The 26,699-nt window shown below is 38.5% G+C and overlaps 1 protein-coding gene across 4 annotated transcripts in view; it reads left to right on the top strand.

Annotated features, from left to right (window-relative positions):
* Positions 1-25,572, top strand: part of LOC139463995 (serine-rich adhesin for platelets-like) — an 89,895-nt gene extending 64,323 nt beyond the window's left edge. For all 4 annotated transcript variants that reach the window (XM_071245480.1, XM_071245481.1, XM_071245478.1 and 1 more), the window contains 6 exons: positions 9,445-9,980; positions 17,217-17,322; positions 19,590-19,681; positions 20,437-20,583; positions 21,305-21,383; positions 21,970-25,572. In XM_071245480.1, the coding sequence (XP_071101581.1) occupies positions 9,445-9,980; positions 17,217-17,322; positions 19,590-19,681; positions 20,437-20,583; positions 21,305-21,383; positions 21,970-22,163 (1,154 nt within the window). In that variant the 3' untranslated portion in view covers positions 22,164-25,572. The remainder of the gene's footprint in view (positions 1-9,444; positions 9,981-17,216; positions 17,323-19,589; positions 19,682-20,436; positions 20,584-21,304; positions 21,384-21,969) is intronic.
* Positions 25,573-26,699: the final 1,127 nt, after the last annotated feature.

The raw sequence follows: 26,699 nt of genomic DNA, 5'->3' as shown, positions 1-26,699 counted from the left end.
ACCAGACTGATTATGTGTCACCACACCTCAACTGTGTGAATTGTTGTTCATGTTATCGACAACTGGTTTGTCTGACTCAAATATGTACTTGCTACATGATATAACTGAAATATATCTGACTGTGCCATAACACAATAGTCTGTCACTCATGTTTAGTTTTCAGCCATTGAAAAAGGAAATGTGTCATTTATCATTATGATTTATGAGTGAATGCAAACTGCTCTTACTTTTTAGGTTGTTACTATCTGTTACATTTTGTAGTGGTTGTCTACTACATACAGCAGTAATATCCTTATAGTTGATACCAAGTAGGTGTTTGCTGGGAATGAGTAAGTGAGTTGGGTTTTAAGCTGCTTTTAGCAGTATTCCAGCAATATCATGGCTGGGGACACTAGAAATGAACTGCACATTGTATCAATTTGAGCAATCAACCTGAGCCTTCATCATAACAAGTAAACACTTTAACCACTAGGCTACCACACCACCCTGTTAGGACTGAAACCAGGGTAAGCACCGTCACAACAAACCTGTCTACCTCACTACCCAAGGAAATAGAATTTGCTATCTAAATGTATAATAATGCAGTTCTAAGTGTGTCCTGTGAAGGGTATATCAGCATATTCAAGTAGGTTAGGGTAAACAGATGACACATAGATGTCCCAACAGTCACCTCTATTATTGCTGATTCAGCAATCAGCAGGCTTTACCATACTGGGCAATAAATACCTCCCCCATTTCAAGACTGAAGGACCTGGATAGGGATGATGACCGGGTCAGATATTCAGCGTGTTGGTTTTGTTCCGCAACTGATTTAATTTGTTCCAGGTAAACAACGGTATTGACGGCAGGAGATAGTACTGCTTGCAGGGTCAAACCGTTTGTCTACACATATAAAAAATACTTGAGACGGATCAACACGTAGGCTGCAGTAGCTAACATTCTTCAAGGGGTAGCTTGGGTGTCGTGTGAATAGCCGACCGGTCTTTTATAATTGACTCATCTCTTGTGTGCTCTTGGGTGTATTGGCGCATAGTGAACGTTTTATCTATGTTTGATACGAATGAGGAAGGTCAAATATTTGGGTATGATGTCAAGTTATTGATATCCTGCTCAGTGCAAGAATGGTAGCTTGTTTTTGTTTGGGGTCTCAGTACTGCCTTCAACCCGACACCTATCCCTGGATATATAATGAATGAATGATATCAGACTATGTAGGCGGGTATGAAAAGAATGAATGACGTTCACATGACATAGAGCATTTTTGAATTTCAAAGAAGGATCGGTCTATTTGCCTTCTAGATATAGGCTGTGATTAGATATTTTGGCAGTTGGTTTTTGATTTGATCTGAGGTGTTTGAACAGAATGGCGGTTAAGGAAAAAAACTTGTGGAAAATGTTTGTTGAGGTTTACAAGGAGCAGATACATCAGTATATTCACAGTGAGTATGAGTTTGAAGCCACAGCTTGGGTACATGCGAAATCTGGGATTACTGACAGGAAATATGGGACTGATGGCTGGTTTGTCTGACAGCACTATTCTTGTGTGCAGCCTAGCTGTGTCACTTTGAGATTTCCTTCCACATTAATCTGACATGCTGTGATATAACTGAATGATGTTCAAAGCTGCGTAAAACCGGACACACTCAATCAGTACTGGTTTGTCTGACAGCACTCTGCTTGTTGGTTTTGGTAAACATCTATATCTGTATCATATCAGGCTTTCCTCCCACATTAAACTCATCTTGACATAGATGAACTCGTGTTCAAAGATGGGTCAAGTGAAACTCACTCAATCAGTATGTCACCTTTTGTCTGCCAGTTCACTTCAAATGTCTGTTTACATTTTACTTTTGTTTAGTTTTGTAAAATATTCTTCTTTATTTCAACCCACTGTTGTTAATAAGGAGGACTTGTCTATAATAACTATGAACAGAGTTCTTGACCAGTAGGGTAAGTAGGTTATGGTAGTCCTTATTGAAATCAAGATGTTAGAAAAAACTCCCTGATGCATCCACAACATGCCGATCACATTGTCTGACCCCCTTCATGAATAAATGATATTGACTCCAGACTGTTTTGTCAAGGATGAAAAAATGAATGTATTTCAATTATTTGTTCATTCACTTGTATGTTTTCAAAGACATTTGAAAGTGGATAAAGATTATTGGTTAATGGATAATAGCTGTGTTATGATGTGTCTAGATCATTGTTACTTGCAGAGATTCTGAGGAAAAAATATCCTGGATCATTAAAGGTTGTTGTGACATTGTCACACCAGCAATTGGTTTGCCAGAAGAAAGTTTGTCAGTGGTGTTATATTTAACAAAGGCCTTGTCTGCACTGGCAGACTGCAAGGCGACAGGGAACATGATTGCGCTGCCTGTCACATGTCCTGCATTACAAAACCTATGGCATATAGTACTAGATGTATACACACTACAAATGATGTATTCAATGATATAATAATTATCTTGTATTGAAAATTGCTAACCATTTACTGATACTTTTACAGAAAATTCTCGAAAAATCATTTCATTTTGCTGTATCATGTGTAAACTTATTTTCTTCTGGAAAAACTACAGTTACAGCTACCTCCCGCACAGTGCTCTTTATTGGGGAATTGTAAGAGCAGTGATGAGCATGACCTGATGTGGCAGTATTCAGATAGTCCAGTCATGTATCTCTCACTTATGGCATTATTTGCGTGTCTGTATTCATAATTGGCTTGTTAGGGTTGAAGCTTTGTATGCCTCTATAGAATCTGCTTATTAAATTTAGGAAAAACCTTGGTGCCAAATTGCTTTGTTGACATACGTCTCATTTAGTTAGGTATGGTAGCTTCCATGAAAAATGAAAATTTTATATATTGTTTGTATAAGTATAACAAACTTATGTAGAACATTTTCATACTTTATTTACATATGATTATTCATGTTAATTGTAATATTAATTTCCTATTTCTTTTTTTCTATTTTACAAGTAGTGCATTTCCTTTACCGTCAGAAAACTCTTAAAGCTCTTTAAGACATGTCTGTTTTGTCACCAACTCTGTTTCTGATAACATCCACATTCCTAAAAGATTTGTTCATGTTTACTTAGATCATGTAATCTCATACATATGTATAGGTATGTGTAGATGATAAGTAAATCAGTTATATACCCACCTACCTATCCACATTGTTATCAGTAAAGTAAGACATACGTGCCCACCTTTGCTACAGGATATCCTTCTACACCAGTACAAACTAATCAGGAGGCACAAATAGGCCAGCATGTGACTGCTGGCCGTCGGCCCGCCCTGTATCTGCTGACTGTTGTCATGACCAACAGCAGCTCTTGCATGAAACAAGTGTCACCATATGATACACATTATGTATGAGAGCTGTAACCATTAAACATATACTGCATTGTGTTCTGGTGCATCATGTCGTGGGTAATGTTCCATGCCACGGGATGACAATCAACCCAGTCACCGAGGCTCGATCAACCCAGTCACTGAGGCTCCCTCAACCCAGTCACTGAGGCTCATTCAACCCAGTCACTGAGGCTCGATCAACCCAGCCACTGAGGCTCGATCAACCAAGTCACTGAGGCTCAATCAACCCAGTCACTGAGGCTCGATCAACCCAGTCACTGAGGCTCGATCAACCCAGTCACAGAGGCTCGATAACCCAGTCACTGAAGCTCGATCAACCCAGTCACTGAGGCTCAAATCAACCAAGCCACCGAGACTTGATCAACCCTGTCACCGAGGCTCATTCAACCCAGTCACTGAGGCTCGATCAACCAAGTCACTGAGGCTGGACACCCATGCCATTTAGTCACTTATACTGACAAGTATAGGTTGCTGGGATCTACTCGAAACCAGAATCTCATAATATGTGGCATAGCAATGAGTTGCGAAAATACAATTTTCTCTGGTATCTACATGCATTTTTGAGCCATGAAGATCCAGGTTTGACGAGGTCTTCAGCAACCCATGCTTGCCGTAAGAGCCAACCAACTATGCTTGTCGTAAGAGGCGACCATCGGGATTGGGTGGTCAGGCTCATAGACTTGGTTGATGTATGTCATTGTATCCCAATTGCATGGATGGATGCTCAAGATGTCAATCAGTGGATTGTCTGCTGTCATATAGCTGGAATATTGATAAGTGTGGCGTTAAACAACAAACATACATTTTCAGTGAGTTAGTTTGTTGTACTCCGCTTTTAGCATACAATGCAATATTACAGTGGGGATACCAGAAATGGGCTTCATACATTGTACACCTGTGTTGCATCAAACCCGGGTCATTAGCGTGACCTGCAAACACTTTGACCACTAGGCTACCGCACCGCCCACACAAGTTTTTCAGGCACACTAGATGTTTTGTTTGGGTCTCTATTCATTCCATTTTATGACAATGGTTGACAATTCATGAATCATATTGTGTCATAACCTGTTTCACACTGGGCAGTGAGAATACTGATATTGTATATATCATGATACAGTCACTTAATATTTGAGAGTAATTGTGCTGTTATGAATAAATTTGTGAAATGTGAGGTGTTGCTTGTATCACGATACAGTCTTGGATTGTGATGGATCAAAGCAGCATTGTATTGGCACATCTCCAGGAAATCACTGAAACATTTTCACAGATTCAAAAACAATATGTGTAGATTAAGTTGTGGTTAAATCAGTTGTTAATTACCCAGAAAAATTGTGTTGAAGGGTTTATACCTTGACATTGTTTGTGGTATTTTGAGGCTGTCTTATAAGGAGAGATGTTTCACCTGACTGCTTGATTATGGCTTATACACTTAGACTGGGCGGTGTGCATGACTGGGCCTGATAGTCTTTAGTATACACAACAGCTGGAATGTCATAGTACATGTGGTATAGCTGCTAGTTATCTTAGTCAGTTGGATGTGATGTGGTGGTGACTTTCACCTGTAGTAGATACGTAGGTTAGAGCCTGTCTTGTACCATTGACCCATGCAGGAGAACTTGGTGACCTTCTAGTGGGGCTTTGAGGACATAGGTAAGATGCCTTCTCATAATGTGTTTGAGTATTTTGGATGGAAATAATTTTGATGATCTTTCAAATGAATTTTTTTACTGTTAGGGTGGGAGTAAGGTAATATTGTATTCATCATACATGTCATGTGGTCATACTTCTAATCAGATGTGTGTGTGCTGATGGTTGTTGCAGAACAGTTAAGATATTGAGTGAAGTAAGAATATTTCAGGGCAGTTAATGTAGTTCTGCTTCTGAAGAATGTTTGCAACATGTATGAATAGTGTTTGTCAGTACAGTTTGTGAATGGTTGATATAACTGTAATAAATAAATGATAATCTTATCAACTGTGTGGGTTTTCAGTTCACATACTTGTTTTTTGTGTATTTCAATTCACATACTAGTTATTACTAGTTTTGTGTGTGGAGCCCCAACCATGTATATAGAATAGGCATCATTTTCAGAACATCACTGGCACCTAGCAGTTTGCCTCCAGCAGGAGCTATCTTGTCATGTTACCCATTGTTCCAAAAATAACTACAAAAAACACTGTTTTGTGGTATGTCGTTTTCCAGCACTGTGACATAAATTGGTTACCAAGGATACTGTGAAACCATCTGTTAGATGGCCTTTCCAGATTTTCTGTAAATAACTGTGATTACTTTTAGGTAATTCTACAGCATGACATGCTGTTGTGGTGTGTTGTTTGCCTTTTGACATTAAGGAGGCCACTGAGAGCCATAATAAGACTACATGTAGCACAACATTGGTACAGATGTGTTTTCTGTCACTCCAAACATTCCATTAAATGTACTGAAAAATCAGAAAAAACTTCTTGACCAAAGCAACTTATATTTAGGTTAAAGATTGGTATACATGGTTTGTTTTAAACTGCAAACCTGTGAAATGAGATTTTCTGAACTATTGAATTATTGCAATATATGGCCTTCTAAAAATATGTTGGCTATAGAAAATGACTAACTGCCTTGCTTGTATGAATGGTTTAGTAAACGTTTTGGTACTTGTATTATTGATTCTCATAGTGTCTTCTTCATGTTTTCATGATTTTCACAAGTTGTTGCTTTTTGTTTTATGGGAAAACAGATGATTGAGAAGGATGTTAATTACCATGTGAGAGATGTCACGACGTTAAGATTCAGAATGATGATGATTGGAACATTCTAAGAGGTTGAGAGAGAATGTTTGAAAGAAAGATGTTACAAATGAGAGGGAAGTTACAAAGAGAAAGATCTTTAAGGTTGTGAGAGAGGGGTTGGTATACAGTATACACTCAACTTACTCTTCACACATAACATGAGATCTGTAAACATGTATCATCCAAGAATAGGCTATAGTGAGGCTGAGGGATGCAATATCGTTGTGAGCTGTACAGATGCTTGGTAGATGGTGTTGGTTACACTTGTGAAGCTCAACTTAGCTCTCCTCAGCTATATATACTCCATCAACTGCCAAGTGAAGGGCACTCAGATGCACATCACCACTCTCACAATACTGGCATACTAACAACCAACCAGGAAGAGTGTGTTTTTATGACAAGGAGGAAGTTGACTTTAGGATTGGCTTCTGGATCATAATTTTATATCCTAGAAATTTGTCACTTACATTTTGACATCTATATTTGATTGTTTTTAACAATTGAATTGAGCTTTGTTTAAATTATAGCATTTGAAACACTTTTGCTGAAAATGTGCGTATGCTACTTAGAAGTGTCTGTAAAGGTCTTTTCATTTGCTACCACACTAAATATGTCAATACTCAAACAGCAGCACATGATATATGCTGAGCTATGGCTGGAGGTCTCCTGTCAGTCCCGATCACACATTTCCCAGAAGTACCTGGTCAGGCCCTAATCAGTGTAAAGCTGTGGACAGATTGAGCTGTTTGTATGGCCATTATTGAACTGCTAAACACCCATTGTGTGTCCACAAAGCCTATTGTCCAGTGTACAGGTAACATTGTTTGGGTTGCACAACAAAGGGCTGAAAATGACTGACTGATTATCACTCCAGCTGAGTGTAATCCTGCAGTTGGCAGTGTGAGGGCTAGAGGCCCAGACTTGTCTCAGTGTGTTTGTGTGTATATAACAAGAGGCATGGACCCTGTGGATATACTGTATAGACTAGGAGTAAACCCACAGTGTGCTGCGATGGTGCAGTGGAAGGAAGGTATATATCATCAAGTACAAGTGGCTTATGTCCAGGTCGAAAATAATTTCAAATTTGGACCTACGTGTCCCAGTCACTAACAATAATATGTAATTTTGAAGCATGTTTAGACTCTGATCTAAAGTATACAATGGCTGGAAGCACATATGATGGGTTCATGGACAACTGGCTCATGCCATTGCTGAAAATAGTTCCAGAATTTGTGGAAAATATTTCCTCAGTGTTATGTAATTTCATGCTTGGACATTGATGTGATGTTTGCATATTGTATTGAATAAGGTCTAAATAATTACTTGGTATTGGTTCACCTTCAATCTACATAAGTTACAGGCTTTAGTTAAGTAGAGTTCTATGATATACAGTGTGCGAGTATGTAAGGTTGAACTTGATGTTGTTTGCAAGACGGTCCAGGGGTATGGAGTATCCAGACAGCTGGCAAACAAATTCAGTTTTATGTGTTGGTAAAAGGAATATGCATAATCCCAAATGTCTTGTATGTACTGTTTCAAAATTAGCATTTCAACTATGTTAACAGATGTTTGGTTTGTTTGTACTCTTCCCTCTATTTTTGTTTTTATCCCCCATAATTAATGTGTAATCTCTACACATGTATGCACTACTGGCACATTAGAAAGACAAATATGTGAAATATTACTTTCAGGTTTATCCAATATTATAGCATGAAGCTATTCTAGATGTTCACTTTTATGAAATGTGCTTAGGTCAGCAAACAAATGGAAACCACAATCTTCACCATGTGACAATGTTTTAGTTGATCATAGTTTCCTTATTTCTGTATCTGAGGTCAAATAACATGGATAAAGTAATCAGTCCTGTCCAGAACTAAGCAGGAAGTTGACACAAAGTGTTGAAATATTGCCTTGATTATATTATGCCCATTAGTGAATAATACTAGCATGTCTTAAACGTTTGACTTTTTCTGGTAAATGTGAAGTGTTCTGTATCCACTGTGAATTGTTTTCATTCTGGGATGTCCTGGAATCTGAAAGAACAAATTGTTGCTTGTGTGTTTGAGTCATCTGAATGTCTCTTGCCCTGCTGGTGACATCACTTGACCTGGCTAATTCCATCCTCCAGCTGGAGGTCATGTAGCATAAACCGCTCCCAGTAGATTTCAACATGGAGGAAACAGGGAAACATCATTACCGTAGTTAACACAGAACATGCTCTATTATTACTACTCCGTGGGGATTCCAGGTGGGAAAATGTCCCCAGCAGCAATGGATCGGGTGGTCAGACTCCGTGACATAGTTAATAGCATGTCATCATACTCCAATAGAAAGGATCACTGTTTGCAATATTAGTCACTGGATTGTCTGGTCCAAATTCGTTTATTTACAGGCCCCATCATGTAGCAGGAATACAGTTTTAGTGTGACTTTAAACAATTTGACTACATGTATGAGGAAAAGATGATGTATGTTGGCGATACATTTTGTGAATCATTTTTACCTATATTTTTGTGTCACCATGTTATGGGTTTTTGTACGCTAAGAAACATTCATAGTTTTCGCTAATCGCATGAACAACTTTAAAACATCTCACTCACTTATAAAAAACAATTTTATCTTAAAAACAAGCCATCATCTGAGTATTTGCACGGTATGTGTGGTGCCACACCCCTTGTTATAGAGTGAGTAATCGATAAAGATGGCCGACTGAAAACGTAATCAGAATTAAGCCCAAACAATTTAAAGGAACGCTTAATGTGTTGACTACGGGATGTATGATATGACTGTGTCTTGTGGCCAGGAAGTAACAGAAGATGTTATCTCTGTGTATCTAGTGTCCCAAGTATGTGAGTATGTCCACCCTGTTTAGACTTCTAGGATGTACTGGACGACAGTGCCGTCTGCTCATACTGTACAAATACACGAGGATGGGTGTTTCTTATGGTCACTTGGTTACTTGATGATGAGATTAAAACATCTCTTTTGTCAGTTTCAGTATGATTCAGTGGGGAAGTTGAGTCACTTTTGTTTCAGTTTTGGTACTGCATGTGCTTGATAATACTGTGTTATCATCACATAATGTGTCTGCTCAAGAACTGACAAGAAGAGATGTGCAATTTCTGGTTTGAAAAACATGTTGTAGAAGTATGAGTTTATCCTTTCATTTTATGAACATAGGTACATGGATGTCAGCAGCTGTCTTGACATTCATTGATCTTTGCTGTACACTTCAGTTCTTGCTTGTAAGAAGTCATGTTTCTGATTGTATCCTTTCTTCTTCCAGCAAGTGAACCGTCCCTCCTCAGCCAGTCTACAAGCTCAAGACAGGCTGTGATTGGCCAGGAGTCTTCAGAAGGGACCATACTTTCGGACACCAGTTCAAGCAACAGAGGCAAGGACAAGGGATCCCTGAACAATGTTCTGACAGAGAGTGACAAAGAGAATGCCATACCGGACCTCAAGTCACCATCACTTACCAACTCCTGGGACCTCTCCCCACAAGACCCCAACCGGAAACCTTCGTATTTGAAAATAAGTTGTGCGGTTAGCGGCTATGGCCGATACAGTCAGTACTCTTCCTATAAAAACATAGAGAAGCGTTCCCCTTTTTCTAGTACATCGTCCCTCCGCTCAATCCCAAGTTCACCGGATATGCCGTCCGTACAGAGTCCCAGTGAGGACAGGACTCGTGATGAGTGTTTGCGATCAGCTCTTGGACAGACACTGCAGAGCCCTCTTGTGGCCAATGGACAGTCGACGAAAAATGGAAGTATACTAAATGGACATGGTCAAGTGTATCCCACAGGAGATAAAATCAAGGTGGGTTTATATGGCATGTTTCAGCCTGGGTGCTCTTGTTTCAGGTTCGTCAGTGGATGTTTCAACATTTTGGATTACTTTCTATGATAGGTTTGTATTTTGATGTTGATGATGACTCTGATGATGATATTTATGTTATATGGTATAGACGTTGAACAGTTATTTTGCTTTAAAACAGAGCTTGGACTGGAATCCCTAGGCAACAGCATATTACAAAGTTTAAATCCCTCTTTTGTCACCAAATGTGTATCAGCGATGTTGGATTTATATTAAGTGCCTAAAACAACATAATGATTTTAGCAACTTGCATTTTACTTTTGCCATGTTTACCATGATTCCAATTGTGCTGTTGGCAAGAGAGAGTGCCTCATATTTCTCCTGTGATTCATACTGACCATTGAGATCAATACCTATTTCACTTCTCTCTACCACTGTGATGTAAGGGAGCCAGGCAAACGTGTTGCGGAATCTTAGTATTATACACTCTACACAAGGTCACTTGTTACAGAAGTAATGGTTGCCCTGCCATTGCAATACATGTATATCTTGAGTTATCTGCCCTTGCTGGAAAATGACAGTCAAAACTGAGCACTGTGACTTCATTCCTGATAACAGTGACTCATTGAATGTAATTAATATCGGACATCGTGGACATATTTGTGTAGTTTATTTCTGTAATAGAAGGAAGGGACTCTGGGATAGCTCTGTGTTCAGCTTGTGATGTTTATGGTCTCTACTTGGGTACAATTTATGAACAAATTCCTTGTGTCCCTGATGTAATAAGGCTGCAACAATTGACTAAAACTGTCCTGAACTCCGATACTCCATAAGAGGGTATCCTCGTCCTATCCAGCACTATACATACATGTATAACAGAAATACAGATCAAAGTGATGTTGAACCAGCTACCTCACTCACTCTCGGTAGAAACTATTGCTGCCAGTTTTTTTTATTTCGGCCATTTATAAGTTTGCAAGAGCTTCACCAGCTATTTTCTCTCAGAAACTGAATTGTCTAATATACCATATTTGTCTTGAAAACATTATCACATGAATACATATTTATATGCGAGACTATCAAGGGAATGTTTAGTTATTGCTACAAACTAATATGATTCCTTTGCCCCATTATCTTGTAGTGATGAGACTCTAAGTCATTTATAAGTCAGTGATTTGCTTCAGCTGTGTCCAAGTCTCAATGGGTATTCTGGTATTGATATTATACAAAGCTAGACGTGTAGTGGACACCTCATACATAGGATTTCTCAGTAGAGGAAGTAACAGCAGTAGAAATATCGACTGAATCTGTTTGCTGAACATAATGGTAAATATATGGTATTTTCTAATATTGTCAATATAGTTACTCACTGGGAAACAATTTGCTGACTTGGTGAATTATCTCCCTGATATTTTGTTTGATAAGTATGGTGATACGTTGTATACAAGAGGCTGATAATTCAGGGTTTATGTTAGGGGAGATAATCCATATGTAGTAGTATCATGATCGTTTATTCATATTCATATTTGACATTTGAGAAGAGATTATTATTAGATTATTGGTTGATAAAGAAGATTTAATATTGACATGTGCCATTTTCATTATATGCTGTTTCATTTGATAGAAGCGAAATAACTGAATAAATGTAGTAGGTTTGCTGAAGTAATACTCAACATATAAAAAGATATGTTGATTTCATACAATTCCTCACTCAATTGTTAATACCCAATCATAAATGTTAAGATTAATAAATTCAAATTCTTATTATACTCTAGAGTTGTTACATATAGAGATCTCCTAAAACAAATATTGTGATACCAATATCATGGATATCAATATTTGGCTTAATGGAAAGCAGTTTTCTTCAATTATATGTTTTTAAACTGAAGTGAAAATATTAATGTATGAGATGGTTATGAGCTATTTTAGTCCTGCTGATAAAGGAAGATTGGCAACACATTTTAGTGGCAGGCCAGCTGATGATACAGGTGTGCTGCTGACAGACTGGGTGACTCACCCATCAGCAGCACACCTCCTGGCCTTCGGGCTAAGCATCCCATGTGGTGAATACATACATGATGGTGTCCATGCAACATTCAGCCTCACTAGGTAAATGTAGGGAGTATCTACAATCTGTTTTACCCCTAAAAATTTTGTAATGTCATACACCACTAGTCCAAATGAGCTCTGGACCATGTATACACCTGGAAAACCATTAAGCACTGCATCTTAATTTATTTTCATTTATCCTGAACCGCCATGGAACTGTTGGTGACACATATGACATCGATTGCAGTTGAATACACCTCCAAGTTGTTGCCTATACTGTACCTGATGTGAAATTGGTAAACACGTACAGATTCACATCATATGATGCAAAAAAGCAGGTGGAGGCTACTGAAAGAGTCTAATTACCTTTGACATGGAACATGTGCCATTACATAATCAGATCAGGGTTAGAATTGGTCTTCAGCAACCCATATTTGTTGTAAGAAGATACTAATAGAATCATATGGTCAGGCGCTGACTTTGTTAATGCATGTCATCAGATCCCAATTGCATAGATCAATGTTTAAGATGTCAGTCATTGGATTCTGTGGTCCAGACTTGATTATTTATGGACTACTATTGTACAGCTGGATTATTGCTGAATGTGGCGTTTAACACCAAACAAACATTACATGTATGAAAAATTTTGATTTTTGTATTTCAATATGAGTACAGAAACAAATGACTTCAATTTTGTCTGAACTTTAGTGCAGGATATGATTTTATAAATGGCTATCCTATGGAAATATATAGTAAACTGTGCTTAACCATGACAGGGTTTTTATATGCACTCATCAGGTCCACCCCCTTATTTGGTATATTTGTACAGCTGTATTCGCCTCTTGTTATGTATGACATTCATTCCAAGGTTACACGTACAATTCCTCAATTTATATTTTAGAGACAAATTTGAAAGTTGCAGTTTTATGATGTCTAAGATCAAATAACTTCTATTATTGGCATGCATACACTGATACTGCTGTGAATGTAGTTGCTAGCTACGGCACCTTCGTGCAGCATCAACAGTGCTTACATAACTCATGTTTTCCCACCTTTTCTCAAGTATCCATGGAAACAGGATGATGTTATTATTAAGAATAACTGTGACCATGTTACAACAAACTGTATGTTACAGATATATTTGTTGCGTTGTGATGGTGATAGACAGGAAAGGTGTCCAAATCCAACGCGAGTCTTCATAACTGGTACATTATGATTATTCAAAATCTTTCTGATAGGAGGATATTCTAAATCCACATCTCTGGCCAGGAACAAGCACTCACCAAAGTGTGATTCCATGTGTCGAATATGTTATTCCATTTGATGAAAGATAATGAAAACTTGATTGTGTTTGAAATTGAACAAAGTCAAAGGGTGATTGTCACAACAGTAATGTTACAAATGAAAGATTTAGGGGTCCTTTGTTTTAGATATTATAGCAGACAGCTCAAAGACCCCAAAGGCCCACCTATATTTCTCACACTGATGTGATATGACAACACATAGGCACTATAGAGATCAATGCGTAATTTCAGCCCTCAATCTCACTTCCCATATAGGCAATTAACATAGTTTCCAAACCATACATATCTATTGTGGCTTATGAATACTTCACCTAAGCTTGACTTTCTACTTAGTTCATCTATGAGTAGTGCAAATATTTATCGTGCAGGAAATCAAACATTAACAGGGAATAATGTGTAGGAGTTCGAAGTGGTTCGCATACCTTCTGCTTATATGTAAAGAAAGGTACTTGCTTAGGTTAAGATTTCAAGGGGACATGTTGCTGGAGTTTGGTTCAGTGAGTCAGAAGGGTCTTTGTAGAATAATGACCTGTGTTTGCTCCTGTACAATGCTGTATGGTACAGTAAGTAATAAACATGTAGATCCCTATTGTAATGACGAGGGGCGGAGGTGAACCTGTGTGGCTTGGGTCTAGGCCTGGTTCTTTGTGAGACTACAATGTGTTGATTAAGGCTCTATCGATGCACTGGTATGCTGAATGACAGGATACACAATATGGTACATGCTGTTCAATACTTGTCGCTTCACGGTTGAATTATCAAGATCTGCACAATAGATCTAAAAAGGGTACTGGTCAGTGTTTTAGCTTTGTCATCAATTTGAGCTTCATTCATGGTGTGCTGACCATGCTAACATATTCATCCTATTATTGGTTGCAGTAGGTTAGTCATCTGAAGTGAGTGAATATGGTTTTACACCACTTTTAGCAATATCACAAGGGGCACTAGAAATGGCCTTCCCTCTTGGTACCCATGTAGGGAATCAAACCTAGAAGTGTGAACAATTTAACCATGTGGTTACTACTGGCTACTCCTCCTTCCCAAGTCATTTAACCAGATCAAACTGTTTATCAGGGTACAGTGCAACTTATAATCCAATATTCTGAGTAAACTGTATTTTATGTTTATGAACAAAGATTTAGAAGAAAATATTTTTAAGATCAGTAACAATTAATGTTCAGTGTTAGCCATTTGTGTGCTGGGCAAATAAAGTGATAACCTTAGAGCATTATAAATCAAATTTATGCATAAAAATATTTTTTTAAATTAATAAAGTGAAAAGCATTTGAAAGGAACTGATATTATTGTACAGTAGAATTTGTCAAAGCCTGATTCTGTGTCATCCAGATCTATCGATATTAGATCCAATATACGGTTGCTAGATTAACTATGTTAATTTATCAATAGGTAAGATATTAAGGAAACATTTTCTTGATGTCATGTTTTCATATTGCTACACAACTCATGCTGAAATCACCCTATTCCAGACCACTGTCTAAACTGTACCAAACCCTCAATCCCATACAAGTCTGGTTTAGACAGATTCCACTGTATTATTAGACTGCTAGCGCTACATGCAAAGCCTGTTTAATTGGAGGAATGTGTCTGGGCTTGATAGGAAGATAAGACATGTACCTGTGAGGGCAGCACACTGGTGGGAGCAACAACAGGTCTTGGAGAGTCCCCCTGCACTGTGACCCAGGGGTCAGTCAAGTCCAAGCACTTGTGTTGACTCCTTAACCCCTTGGGGCCTTTATTAACAGGCTAATGCAAACACAGGACATACAGCTAGTAGTGGAGCTCCTTTATACTACAAGCCTTATGACCACCTTTGATGGAATATGTTGGATAAAGAAATATGATTGGTATTCTTATATTAGAATGGCATTTTGATAAGCAGCCACTGCACTTGGGAGTTTAGGATGAGACACATTTGAAATTCCACACACTGATCTGAAGTTGGTTGTGTAATTATTGACTGATAGTTCGAACTCATATTTGAACATAAGTGAATAGAAGCCTGTGCCTTTGGCAGTTGTGCTTTGTGATGAAGACAAGTCTCTATTGTGAGGATAGTTGTCAGGAATGTGCAATGTTGACTGGAAATGCCTCGTTGACGCAACATCAGCACAGAGCATTGGGGACATTCCAGCAACTGGGATTCTAGCTGTTTGTTTTATTTTCATGTGTGGAAAGATTGATTAGTTTACGTCAGGTTTTTTTTAACTTGGGATGAATTTTATCCATTCAAAGAATTATTGTATTCAAGAGAAAAAAACACAGTTTTGTCAAAATGTAAATGTAATAACATAATAATCTGTACGTTATTATATGCATAAATTCTCTCCAAACTGTCAAAGCATGTAGACACCTTAATCTTCTAGTTCTTTTATAATAAATACCTGGGCCTTGTTTGTTCTTGCCAGTGTTCACTGGTAATATACAGACAATCTCAGTTGTAGGATAAAACAGCTACTGCAGTGAAAGGTACAAGAGTTATGCCCCTTGTCAGATAAACCTTTTGTTGATTTTCCTTACAGTAACAAACAAAACTGACTTGACATGAAATGTATTTATATAGATCTTGAAAAAGATGTTTTCCTTGATTCATTTACAAGGCAAAGCTGTAGGTGTATTTTTAATATTATTATATCTCTAAACATAGGTGCGGCAGATTATTGATCTACATGCCTGGATCTATATATAATGTTGAAAATTTTCTCGTGTGACTTCTTATTGCCTGTGTGTTACCTTCAGTTAATGACATAGCACCTGGCCACCTGGTCATCATTCATTTTACTCACACACCATGACTCACAGCTCTCTTGAAGCGTCAGTATTCCCACATCAATAAACAATCAGATTATAGGACTGTTTGTAGAATGATAGTTAAGTTGTTGCATTATCATATTTGTCTTAGATAATAACTATGATCACTCCCTCCAAGGTTCTGAGCAAAAAAATAATAATCCTAGTTCCTAAAACACCAAGTCAGATTACTGAAGTATTACTCCTTCAAAGAAATAGTTTTCAACAGTCTAATAGGTTTGAACATTTTATGCATGATGTATCATAGAAACACTGTAAGAAATTAAGGGGGGCGTGGGGGCTTGGATGATTTCTGCTGTAGTTTTTGAATTTAGGGCTCCCAAAATGTTTAGGGTTTTGCCTGAGTAGGGTACTAATAAGGAGCCCTTGAATTGACTTCCATTTCTGATTTCACAGCACAGCTTCTGACAAATTGATAGGTTTTGACCATTTACAAGATGATTCATACTGTCCCTGAGTATTCAAGGTTCAGTCGGAGGGCCAGACAATGATTCAGTGGCTGGTTTGTTTACACATTAGTAGATCAATTATCTATGTGGTATATTGGTTTAACTGGCCATACACCAGGTACTTGTCAACCCTGGACCAAACACTGACACCTGCCTGTGAAGCTTTGGCTTGGATCAGCTGCCGTAACATCCTCTCCCAGTCACCCCGACCCTAGGTCACAGCGACATCACAACAAAGAGCTCAAGTTTATTTTAATTCAAGAGTCTTTTTTAAAAAAAAAATTGTTGTCTATTGTGCATTTTCTTGGTTTTTCTCTTTCAGTGAAATATTTTGCAGTGTTTTTTTTATTGTTGTGAGTTATAACAAATTAAGTGATGACTAATTATATAAAACGACTGATCCATTGTGATGTTATTCTATGTTGTCACAGAAGTGTCTTAAACCATATTTGAGTATCTTCATTACCTATTGACTTCTGTTTATGTGGTAGGGCTTTTCCTGTTTATATGACAGTATGGTGGTTTTGTGATGAAGGCTACCTGCTGTAGTATTGTCAGCTGTGTTGAGAATGACTTGCTTGACGAGGCATCGGTTGTCTGTGTTGCAGGATGGGGAGTACTACCTGCAGGCCACCCAGCTGGAGGAGGACAGACTTCAGTCCTTGTGTGACCAGGCTGACACAGAGCTCAAGGAGCACATACTGCCAGAGGAAGGTACGTACATCACCCAAGTCCCCAGTAACTTACGCTTGTAGGGTGGTCAGGCTCTGTGACTTGGTACATCACCCAGGGGATTCCGGGGGACTGGCCCCCAATAATCTACACTTGTAGGGTGGTCAGGCACTGTGACTTGGTACATCACCCAGGGGATTCCGGGGGACCGGCCCCCAATAACCTACACTTGTAGGGTGGTCAGGCTCTGTGACTTGGTACATCACCCAGGGGATTCCGGGGGAATGGCCTCCAGTAACCTACACTTGTAGGGTGGTCAGGCACTGTGACTTGGTGCATCACCCAGGGGATTCCGGGGGACTGGCCCCCAGTAACCTACATTTGTAGGGTGATCAGTCTCTGTGACTTGGTACATCACCCAGGGGATTCCGGGGGAATGGCCTCCAGTAACCTACACTTGTAGGGTGGTCAGGCTCTGTGACTTGGTACATCACCCAGGGGATTCCGGGGGACTGGCCCCCAGTAACCTACACTTGTAGGGTGGTCAGGCTCTGTGACTTCGTACATCACCCAGGGTATTCCGGGGGACCGGCCCCCAATAACCTACACTTGTAGGGTGGTCAGGCACTGTGACTTGGTACATCACCCAGGGGATTCCGGGGGACTGGCCCCAAGTAACCTACATTTGTAGGGTGGTCAGGCTCTGTGACTTGGTACATCACCCAGGGGATTCTGGGGGACTGGCCTCCAGTAACCTACACTTGTAGGGTGGTCAGGCTCTGTGACTTGGTACATCACCCAGGGGATTCCGGGGGACTGGCCCCCAGTAACCTACACTTGTAGGGTGGTCAGGCTCTGTGACTTGGTACATCACCCAGGGGATTCCGGGGGACCGGCCCCCAATAACCTACACTTGTGGGGTGGTCAGGCTTGGTTGATAGCTTGTCCACATACCCTGGCATCTTTGATCGGTACTCATAATAACATTCACTGGATTGCCTGGTTCAGATTTGATTATTTACAGGTCATTGGAATATTGCTGAGTATTGATTTAAAATATAATCAAACAATTATCAGACTATTGAAGGCGTGTTTGGTATGGCAGTAGTAAGGATATGGTAAAAAAATACTTGTGTGACAATATTGCAGTGCAGGTACAACTATGGCTGTTGTAAGGAGATAATTTAAATACTATTGTGATAATATCGTCTCAGAGGTATGACTAAGACAGTGATATTTGTGATCACTTAAAAAGTACCTGTATGGCTCCACCCAATAGGTTTTTCTTGCATTATTCAACTTGAATCTGTTTTGAAGTGATAAATAATTCTGTGACTCTTCGAAGAAGGTGTATTTGGGATAAAAAAAAGATTGGAAAAGTACATAGTATTTTTTCATGTTATTATGGCTATCCCTACTATTCATAGTGTTGCCCAGTTTTGATGTAAACCATCAATATTTCAACTTGTCACTGAAAGATTGTCATTGGACGATGGATAATTTGATGCATGGAAAGTTCAATCAATAGTTGTACCTCTCATGCATTGTAAGTCATGAATGGTTGAATGGGTTTTCAATAGATTGGGAAAATGCAAAAAATGTTTGATTTGTTTGTTAAGGGCTCAATCACACATTCAGGATTTTAACTGTGGTCCTTGATAGGACCATTCCCGATTAAAAATTGTCAAAAGGCTGATCAAGATCCTGTGATTCGTGGTGGGGATTCACAAAATTTGTAAAAAAAATTTATTTAATCATATATCAATCAGATATTGTCCAGGAAGCATCCCGATTCTGCTGTGTTCAGCCGAATTCGTCCCGATTCTCCCGTTCTCATCTGATTTGTTTCTCATCAAATCATGCCCGTTCATCACGACAGCGTCTCAATCCAAAGGACACCGTCCAGACAACAAAGGACATTGTTACGATTTTGATCCGGTACAGCAGAATCTGTCACGACATAGTCACAATTGTAATCCGACTAGACAAAATCGTCTGAGTTTGCCAAATGTTACGGGATGCGCCACACTGACGGGAGTGCTTGGCCCACCTCTCAGGACTTTTCCCGATCCGTGGGACTCTGTTACGAACGTATACGACTGCGTACAGACTGATAGGACATTCCAGATCATTGAGGATAGTAATCCGACTTTTTCACTTTTCGTTTCTCGGGCTGTCTGATCTCAAACGGGTACCATAATCGGCGTGAACACAGCCTAAAGGACATCATGTCCAATTTGAGACACGTAGGAACCAGTTGACTTCAATGTGCATTGTCCCATGCTAATCATTGACTGTGTTTTTTGCAGTGTCGGGTAGATTGCGAGCAGCTGTTGGCAAGGGCAACTTGTTAGTCACACAGAAGTTTCAGCAGTTCAGGGACTTGTGTTCACAACACATGGTATGTATCCAGTAAACACCTGGGCCCGTTCCACAAAACGATCGTGACGCTACGACTGTCGTAAGTCCATTTTAAAGTAAAGTATTCATGCTACGATTGCTTTGTGGAACAGGGCTGTGATATGATTTATGAGAAATGTCACTTTGAGACTTGTCTTAAAGAATTTTGATTAGACTTTTTCTGAAATATTGTTTGATTTTGTTTACATTGATCTCCAGCTTACAGATTATAAGTCTCAGTATTTCATACATTTCATTGTGAAAAGGGTCATTCATTAATCTGGAAGAAACCAAAGCATTTCTTTTTATTTCAAGAAGAACATACAGGGCTCGATTTAGCCATATGAAACATGCACTTGTGCAGCATATTATTGACAAATGCAACCTACATTATTTACTCTATGCATCAAGTGCATATAGAAAGAACTTTAAATTTGTGTTGCCTAACGCATACATGTCCAAATGAAATCAATCTTTGAACACACTCAATACCTCTAAAGTTAATTTACCATGCTGTATCATGGTTTGCTGCAAAGTTGCCATCTACCTAATGCTTAAAGGATAGTCAACAAGGAAAAGTCACTTGTCCTTCATGAATTTTACTAGTCTCAGACTAGCAGACTTATGTTCATTTTTATCCCTGATCAAGACTACAATGTATAGCTCCATTAACTTATCTGTCATCTGTGAGAAATTAATAAATATATGTTTCAAATATGGTGTTCTTGGATCAATCAGTTCTGTTTGACCCGACAGTGCCCCAAGGCTGGTGAGAAAGAGACGAAGTGGGAGGATCTGCAAGGATTCTGGGATATGATCAAGATACAGGTGGATAGTGTAGACGACTTGTTTGCTGAGATTGCGCTTATGCGGCAAAACGGGTGGAAGGAGATTCCACGACAAGTGAGTTGTCTTATTGATAGCCAAACACATGGTTAAAGTCCTTGTATATAACAATACTGGCATTCACTGCTCATATCTTTAGAATTAAATATTTATCCCTGTCAGAATTTCAGGTTAGAATTGGTTCCTAGAGTTGTCTAACCTGAGTAAAATAGATTGAGATTGTACCCTGACAGCATGGATTGTTGCTCATGTTTTGATTGACTGGTTTGCTTGTTCCGAACTTGATTAATAACAAGCCACTGTGGCATAGAGGGAATTTTGCTGAGTGAATGTTAAAAAGCATTCAGTCACACACTTATGCATTCAGGTCTAGAGAGGGGCGGCTGGGTAGCCTAGTGGTCAAAGCGTTCGCTTGTCACGCAGAAGACCCATGTGTGATGGGTAAAATGTTTGAAGCCCATTTTGGGAGTTCGATGTGATATTGCTGGAATATTGCTCAAACTGGTGTAAAATATAACTCACTCACTCTCAGGTCTTGGATAAACTTTGTGTAATATGTACCAAATTTTCTGTGTCCCATATTTGATACTGACAAACGTTTCACTTGAAGTTTCTTGATCAATATTGAGGAACTCATTTTTTGTAATGTAGTTTACACATTTGAGTTCAGGTATGTCATGAGTTTCAATGAGGCTGATGATATATTCCAGGTTTTGAGAGACTACTTTCTTAATGGGAATATTCCTTCCTTGACTAACAGAGATGTTCTAATTTTCAGCCATCACGGAGAAGCTCCGCAAGTTCTAGTCCAAAGTCTGGCAGTCTGTCTCAGGGTAGCACACCCTGTCACACACCAGGTAAGGAGGCTGCCCTATTCTTTCCTTGAACACTTTCACTGGGGACTAGTGCAGAATGGGTCCCTAATACATGATGCATGTCATCAGAATTGGGAGTTGATGATCTCATGGATCAGTGTTCATCTAATAGGCCATGCACTTCTCTGCCTGTTTGACTCACAGTTGTACCCACTGAAAGGAAGTTGAAGCAACATAACTAATTATCTGGACGATGATGACTTCAGAGATATATTACATCATAGCCATAATATCATTAACTTTAGAAATCTTAAGATTTTTCAACAGACGTCCTCTTCACTGTCAGTTATCTTATGATCTTTTGCATGGGTAGCAGTATCAAAACCGATCTACTGCGCTAGCACAAGGCAGAAATATGTCCCTTCATTTCTGTGTGAGATTGGGTTAAAAAGGACATGTTTATCCCAGTTATCCAAGTAACAGTCTCTGATATATTCTTTGATTGATAATTATTGAAAGGTTTTTCACGGTTAAGAGTAGCTGAGATTTTGAGTTCATTTGTACAAGTGTTGCTTGAATGAATGGTCTATATATGTGATATGTGACAATTAGTTGTTTGGTTTTATAGGATCAAAACGGAAAGGGTTGAAAACAAAAGATACACCCGAGTCTTCCCCAGAGAGAGTACAGAAGGCACGTCTTGCCTCAAAAGCTCGAGATGACGCAAGGAAAAAGATGCTGGCTGAGAAGAGGGCTGCGATGAAACAGCAGCAGGCAAACCAGGAAGTAGAAATCTACATGCCTGAAAACACGAAAAAATGACAACAAGAGTAACCGTTCCCTGTTGAGATTATTGTGTACATCAACAACTACTTCATATGTATAGTTACCAAATATATGAGACTTCCAAACAAGATGGCATTTATATAGGAAATGTGTATCATAGGTATAGTGTATACTTATGGAGAAGTACATTCATACCAAGTGCAATCATATTTCATGTCTTGCCTAGTCACCATCTAGCAACCCTTACTTCCACGTTTCGTGCCTTTTTTTCGTTGACAATTGTAGATAGTTGACTTTGTGGAGTAAGGGTGGCTTGGGTTGAAATGATTAGGTGAAAATCGCTCATGATCTTTTGGGCCAAAAGCCTCAGGTGAATGATGAAATCAACAACATCTTCATATTTTCAGAGTCGTTCCATATCCACAAAATATTTTCAAATATTGATGCAATCACAAGTGTGTACTTGATCAGGTATGAACTGTGTGACGATACAAAAATCATTGTTCTTTCGTCTTTGTACTATGTGAAAATGGACTTTTGTATTTGAGAGGCTTTTGGCTCCAAGTCAAATCATTAACGTTTACTTGCAATGGTGCGTTTCTGTGTGCATATATTTGGTTTAATTTGTCTTAAGTCAATTTTGAAGGTGCACATTATGAAACTTTGTTAGCCTACATATTATGCAATCTGCTGAACATGCTTACCAGAACTATGCCTTGTTACTATCATTATTATGATGTGTATTTTTTGCATTTGTTATCGCAGTATTCAAAATGATAATGACAGTGGAAAATATTGTTACAGATTTCTAGTTGGCAAGGGATGTGGCCTCACTTGAATTGGAAGCATTTCTTTTGTTCATGTAAATACACAACTAAAATTATACTGGAGTACACAATGTTAATTAGGTTAAAGCTGTAATAAATTATCAGATTTTTATCCCCGCCTGGCTCATTTTTTGGTCATTATATAACAAGAAAACTGCTAGATGTGTCCCCTAATGGCTTCACTACTTGAAATACACCATAAACATTGTCCTACAAAACATTCATGCTTCATGAAAATCACACCTGTGTGTATCTCTCACACACACACACACACACACACACACACACACACACTGACACACTGACACACACACAAATAATTGGTTTACAGTTTTACATCCCATCCGCCTCACATTTGAAAATAAATTAGATGAATATTTAATAATTATTTGTGTGGCCTAAAGAAAAACACATGTGATTGCACTGAAAAAGATTTTACTTGATGGAATGTTATTAACTAGATATGTACCAATATACCACTGTCACAAAATAATGTGTACATAAAGAATTTAATCTGAACTCTTGTCAGCTAACGTACAGCTATTGGGCCATATATCAACACTATTTATTTGGGATATTTTACAGTTATGCTAGCGCATTATTTCATTTGGAAGAAATGAGTGTTTTTGGTTATTGTTTTGTATTTGTAGGCATATTTTCATGTACTTTCTCTATTTATTGTGCAAGTGTTGATACAATGAAATAATTTATGCCAGTATAGGCAATGATTGTTTAAAGGTGCTCTTACATCTCAAGGTTGTCTCAATAATTCCCATCACAGTATTGTTATGTTGTACCATCTATAATGCCAAGAATTTCACAAAACCTGCTAGGAGTACACCTGCTACTTCAAAAACAAGGGCAAGCAACCTGGCGTGGTATTATATTTTTATGACCTTTCCTTCGGATATGGATGTATTATTACCTCCCTTTGATCAGTTTCCTTACAAAATGTTACTTCCCCTTGGTAACAGTCAATTTCAAAATTCATGATTTCCTTCACATCTGAAAACAGTTTTTGATATTTCACGATTGATGAGAATTATGACATTCCCTTGGCAGAGAGTTGAAATGAAAATTTAATTTAAGACCATGAAAGCTTTGTTAAATTGTGCACACAAGGACAGCTACATTGTGTTTGAGGAAATATGTTGTGTTAGTATCAAGGCAGCAATAATGTGATGGAAATTGTGTAGATAAGCTAGGAGAGAATCAATATCATGTACGTATCCTGAATTTTCATGTAAAATGTACATATATTTTCATTATGAGCGTATAACCCTTCCAGTTAGCACATACTGGGACCTACACCAGTCAATATATTTATGATACTTTCATGTCTCAGTTTCATACAAAAGTGGAGTGACAATTGGCTTGTCAAACACATAGACTGTACTAGCAAAGTAACCGGTACATTTCATGTTATTAATTGCATATGACATGCATGTTAATGACAAGTCTACCAGCAAGTGATATTAATGTATTATCTGTTCTAAAGGTTTGGGGTGATTCAGACTGCTATACCACCATTGACAATTGACAAGTCAAACTGAAAAATTGATTTTTGATAACAAGGAAAATATCACTGCTTATTACAAGCCAAAGATATTTAAGAAATTATGACATTGCTTGTGCACATCTTTGACACAAAATGCCAAATTGTTCATTTGCTTCCAAACAGATGGACTATCAAAGTTTCTGCACAAATTATACCGAACTTACATGAGAAGCAATTAATAGAAACATATTTGATTATTTTTCTATTCCCAAAGTTTTTCTGTTTTATTATGAAAATTGGTTTTGCATTAAAGTGATACAATATCACAGTCTAACTGATATATAAAAATAATTATCCCACCTATATATGTGAAAGTGATAATCACAGGAGGTGCCAGTCATTTTGGCAAGGACAAAATATAAACAATAAGGAATGTATTACCAACAGGTAAAGCTTGTGTAACTATCCATGCTGACAGAAACAGACCTGGAATATTGTTAACTTGTATCGACTATATGACCAAATTTTGTATGGTGATGTTAAAGTGGTTTACAAGTACTAGACTTACAGAATGTAGATTCTTGTATTGTTGATCAGTGTTTGTGACATGTGGCTTTTTAATCAATGGATGATTTCTTTGCCCATAATTTGTTACCAACGACGTTTTGGAGCCGGGGAAGTTGCCTGGTTTGTAAAAACAATGATCATAACTACAAATGGTCAAAAATATATGCAGAACATGCCTGAAATATCCAAACTGGATACCAACCTAAAATAGTTAGTTTTGACTTAGTTGTTTTGGTCATCAACCTGAATATTTGAAATCATTGTTTGATGAAGTTTTGCCTTATAATTGTACAGTAAATTTTTCATCAAGGGTTTTGAAATTCTTGAGAGAAAGATGCATTTTTCATTTGTTTATTGGATTGACATGTTCACATTGCAGGCTTCCATGTCATGATTACGTTGCAAGGAGTACACTGTAAAACTTGGGAGACAATTCATAATTAATTAAAGGCCTTGGAAACAAAGAAATGACATACAGTATTTTGCTAATGAATCTCCAAGCTTTTAATATTGTGCAGTTTGATATGCATGTCAGAATAAAATGAAATGAGAAAAGAGCAGAAATGGTCTTTGTGTTATGTCAGTTGGGCAGTGAATGAATGCTGAAAAACAGCACAGTCAGCAATATTCCACATCTCTCATGGCGGCCTGGCAGAACAATGCATGCTGTTGGGGGTCACTTTAATGACTCTCTATCAGCATATTTTGAGCACAAGGATCGATCACTTGACATGCTTGATGTTCTGAGAAATAATGTCTTTGGAGTGAACAATCATTGGTTCAGATTCAGATTCATCCCAAATAGGATTAATTCTTGCAAATGCCCTACCTTGATAACATCCCAGCCATAAATACTGTATTTTGGCTGTCATCACACCATAAAATCTTGTCCTCTTCACTGTCTGTCAGACCGCCTCTGTGGTCTGGTGGTAGAGTATCTGGCCGGAGAGAGAAAGGTCGAGGGTTTGATCCCTGGCTTTGTCATACCAATGGATGGTAAATGATGGCACTTGTTGTTACCCTGCCTGGTGCTCAGCATAAAGGGGCTAGGTTGGCTCGGAGTCAATATACTGTGTCTGACCGGGGCATTACTGTTAAACTGCTGCATGGTATCTTAGTTGGCTAGCACTATAAAATCTGCATAAGTATTAGCAGTCTCTTTCAACTAACTTGGTTGGACTACCAGCTTCCCCAAGCCTAGTTTTCCTTTAACCCTCATCTCTCACTGAGAGGTTGTATCTGTCATTAATGCTTTGATGCTTAATAGCTCTTCTCTGGACATCTGAAAGTTGAACACTGAGGTTTATTGGAGTGCTGTTTGTTATTTCCCTCACATGTGTGATACATAGTATTTTGTGGACCTCGTCATTCTGACATGGTGGTATGATAACAACCATTGTAGAAACAAGATCCCATGCCAAGTCTCCTATGACAGCTTGTAGCACTTTCGGTGATGCCAGGATTGTAGTGATAGAAGCTCCCGTAAAATATGCCTAGCCTCTTTATAATATATTCAACCACACAATGGAGGCTGCACTAATGCAGGTGACCCAAACAATGTAGGCATCTGTAATACAGGTGACCCAAACAATGTATGCATCAGTAACACAGGTGTCCCAAACAATGTAGGCATCTGTAATACAGGTGACACACAATGTAGGCATCAGTAATTCAGGTGTC

This window comes from Haliotis cracherodii, unplaced genomic scaffold (genome assembly GCF_022045235.1).
Source record: "Haliotis cracherodii isolate W230 unplaced genomic scaffold, xgHalCrac1.p SCAF_16, whole genome shotgun sequence".
NCBI lineage: Eukaryota > Metazoa > Mollusca > Gastropoda > Lepetellida > Haliotidae > Haliotis > Haliotis cracherodii.
The sequence above is the reverse complement of the archived record's forward strand: the minus strand, read 5'-3'. Positions and strand labels throughout refer to the sequence as shown.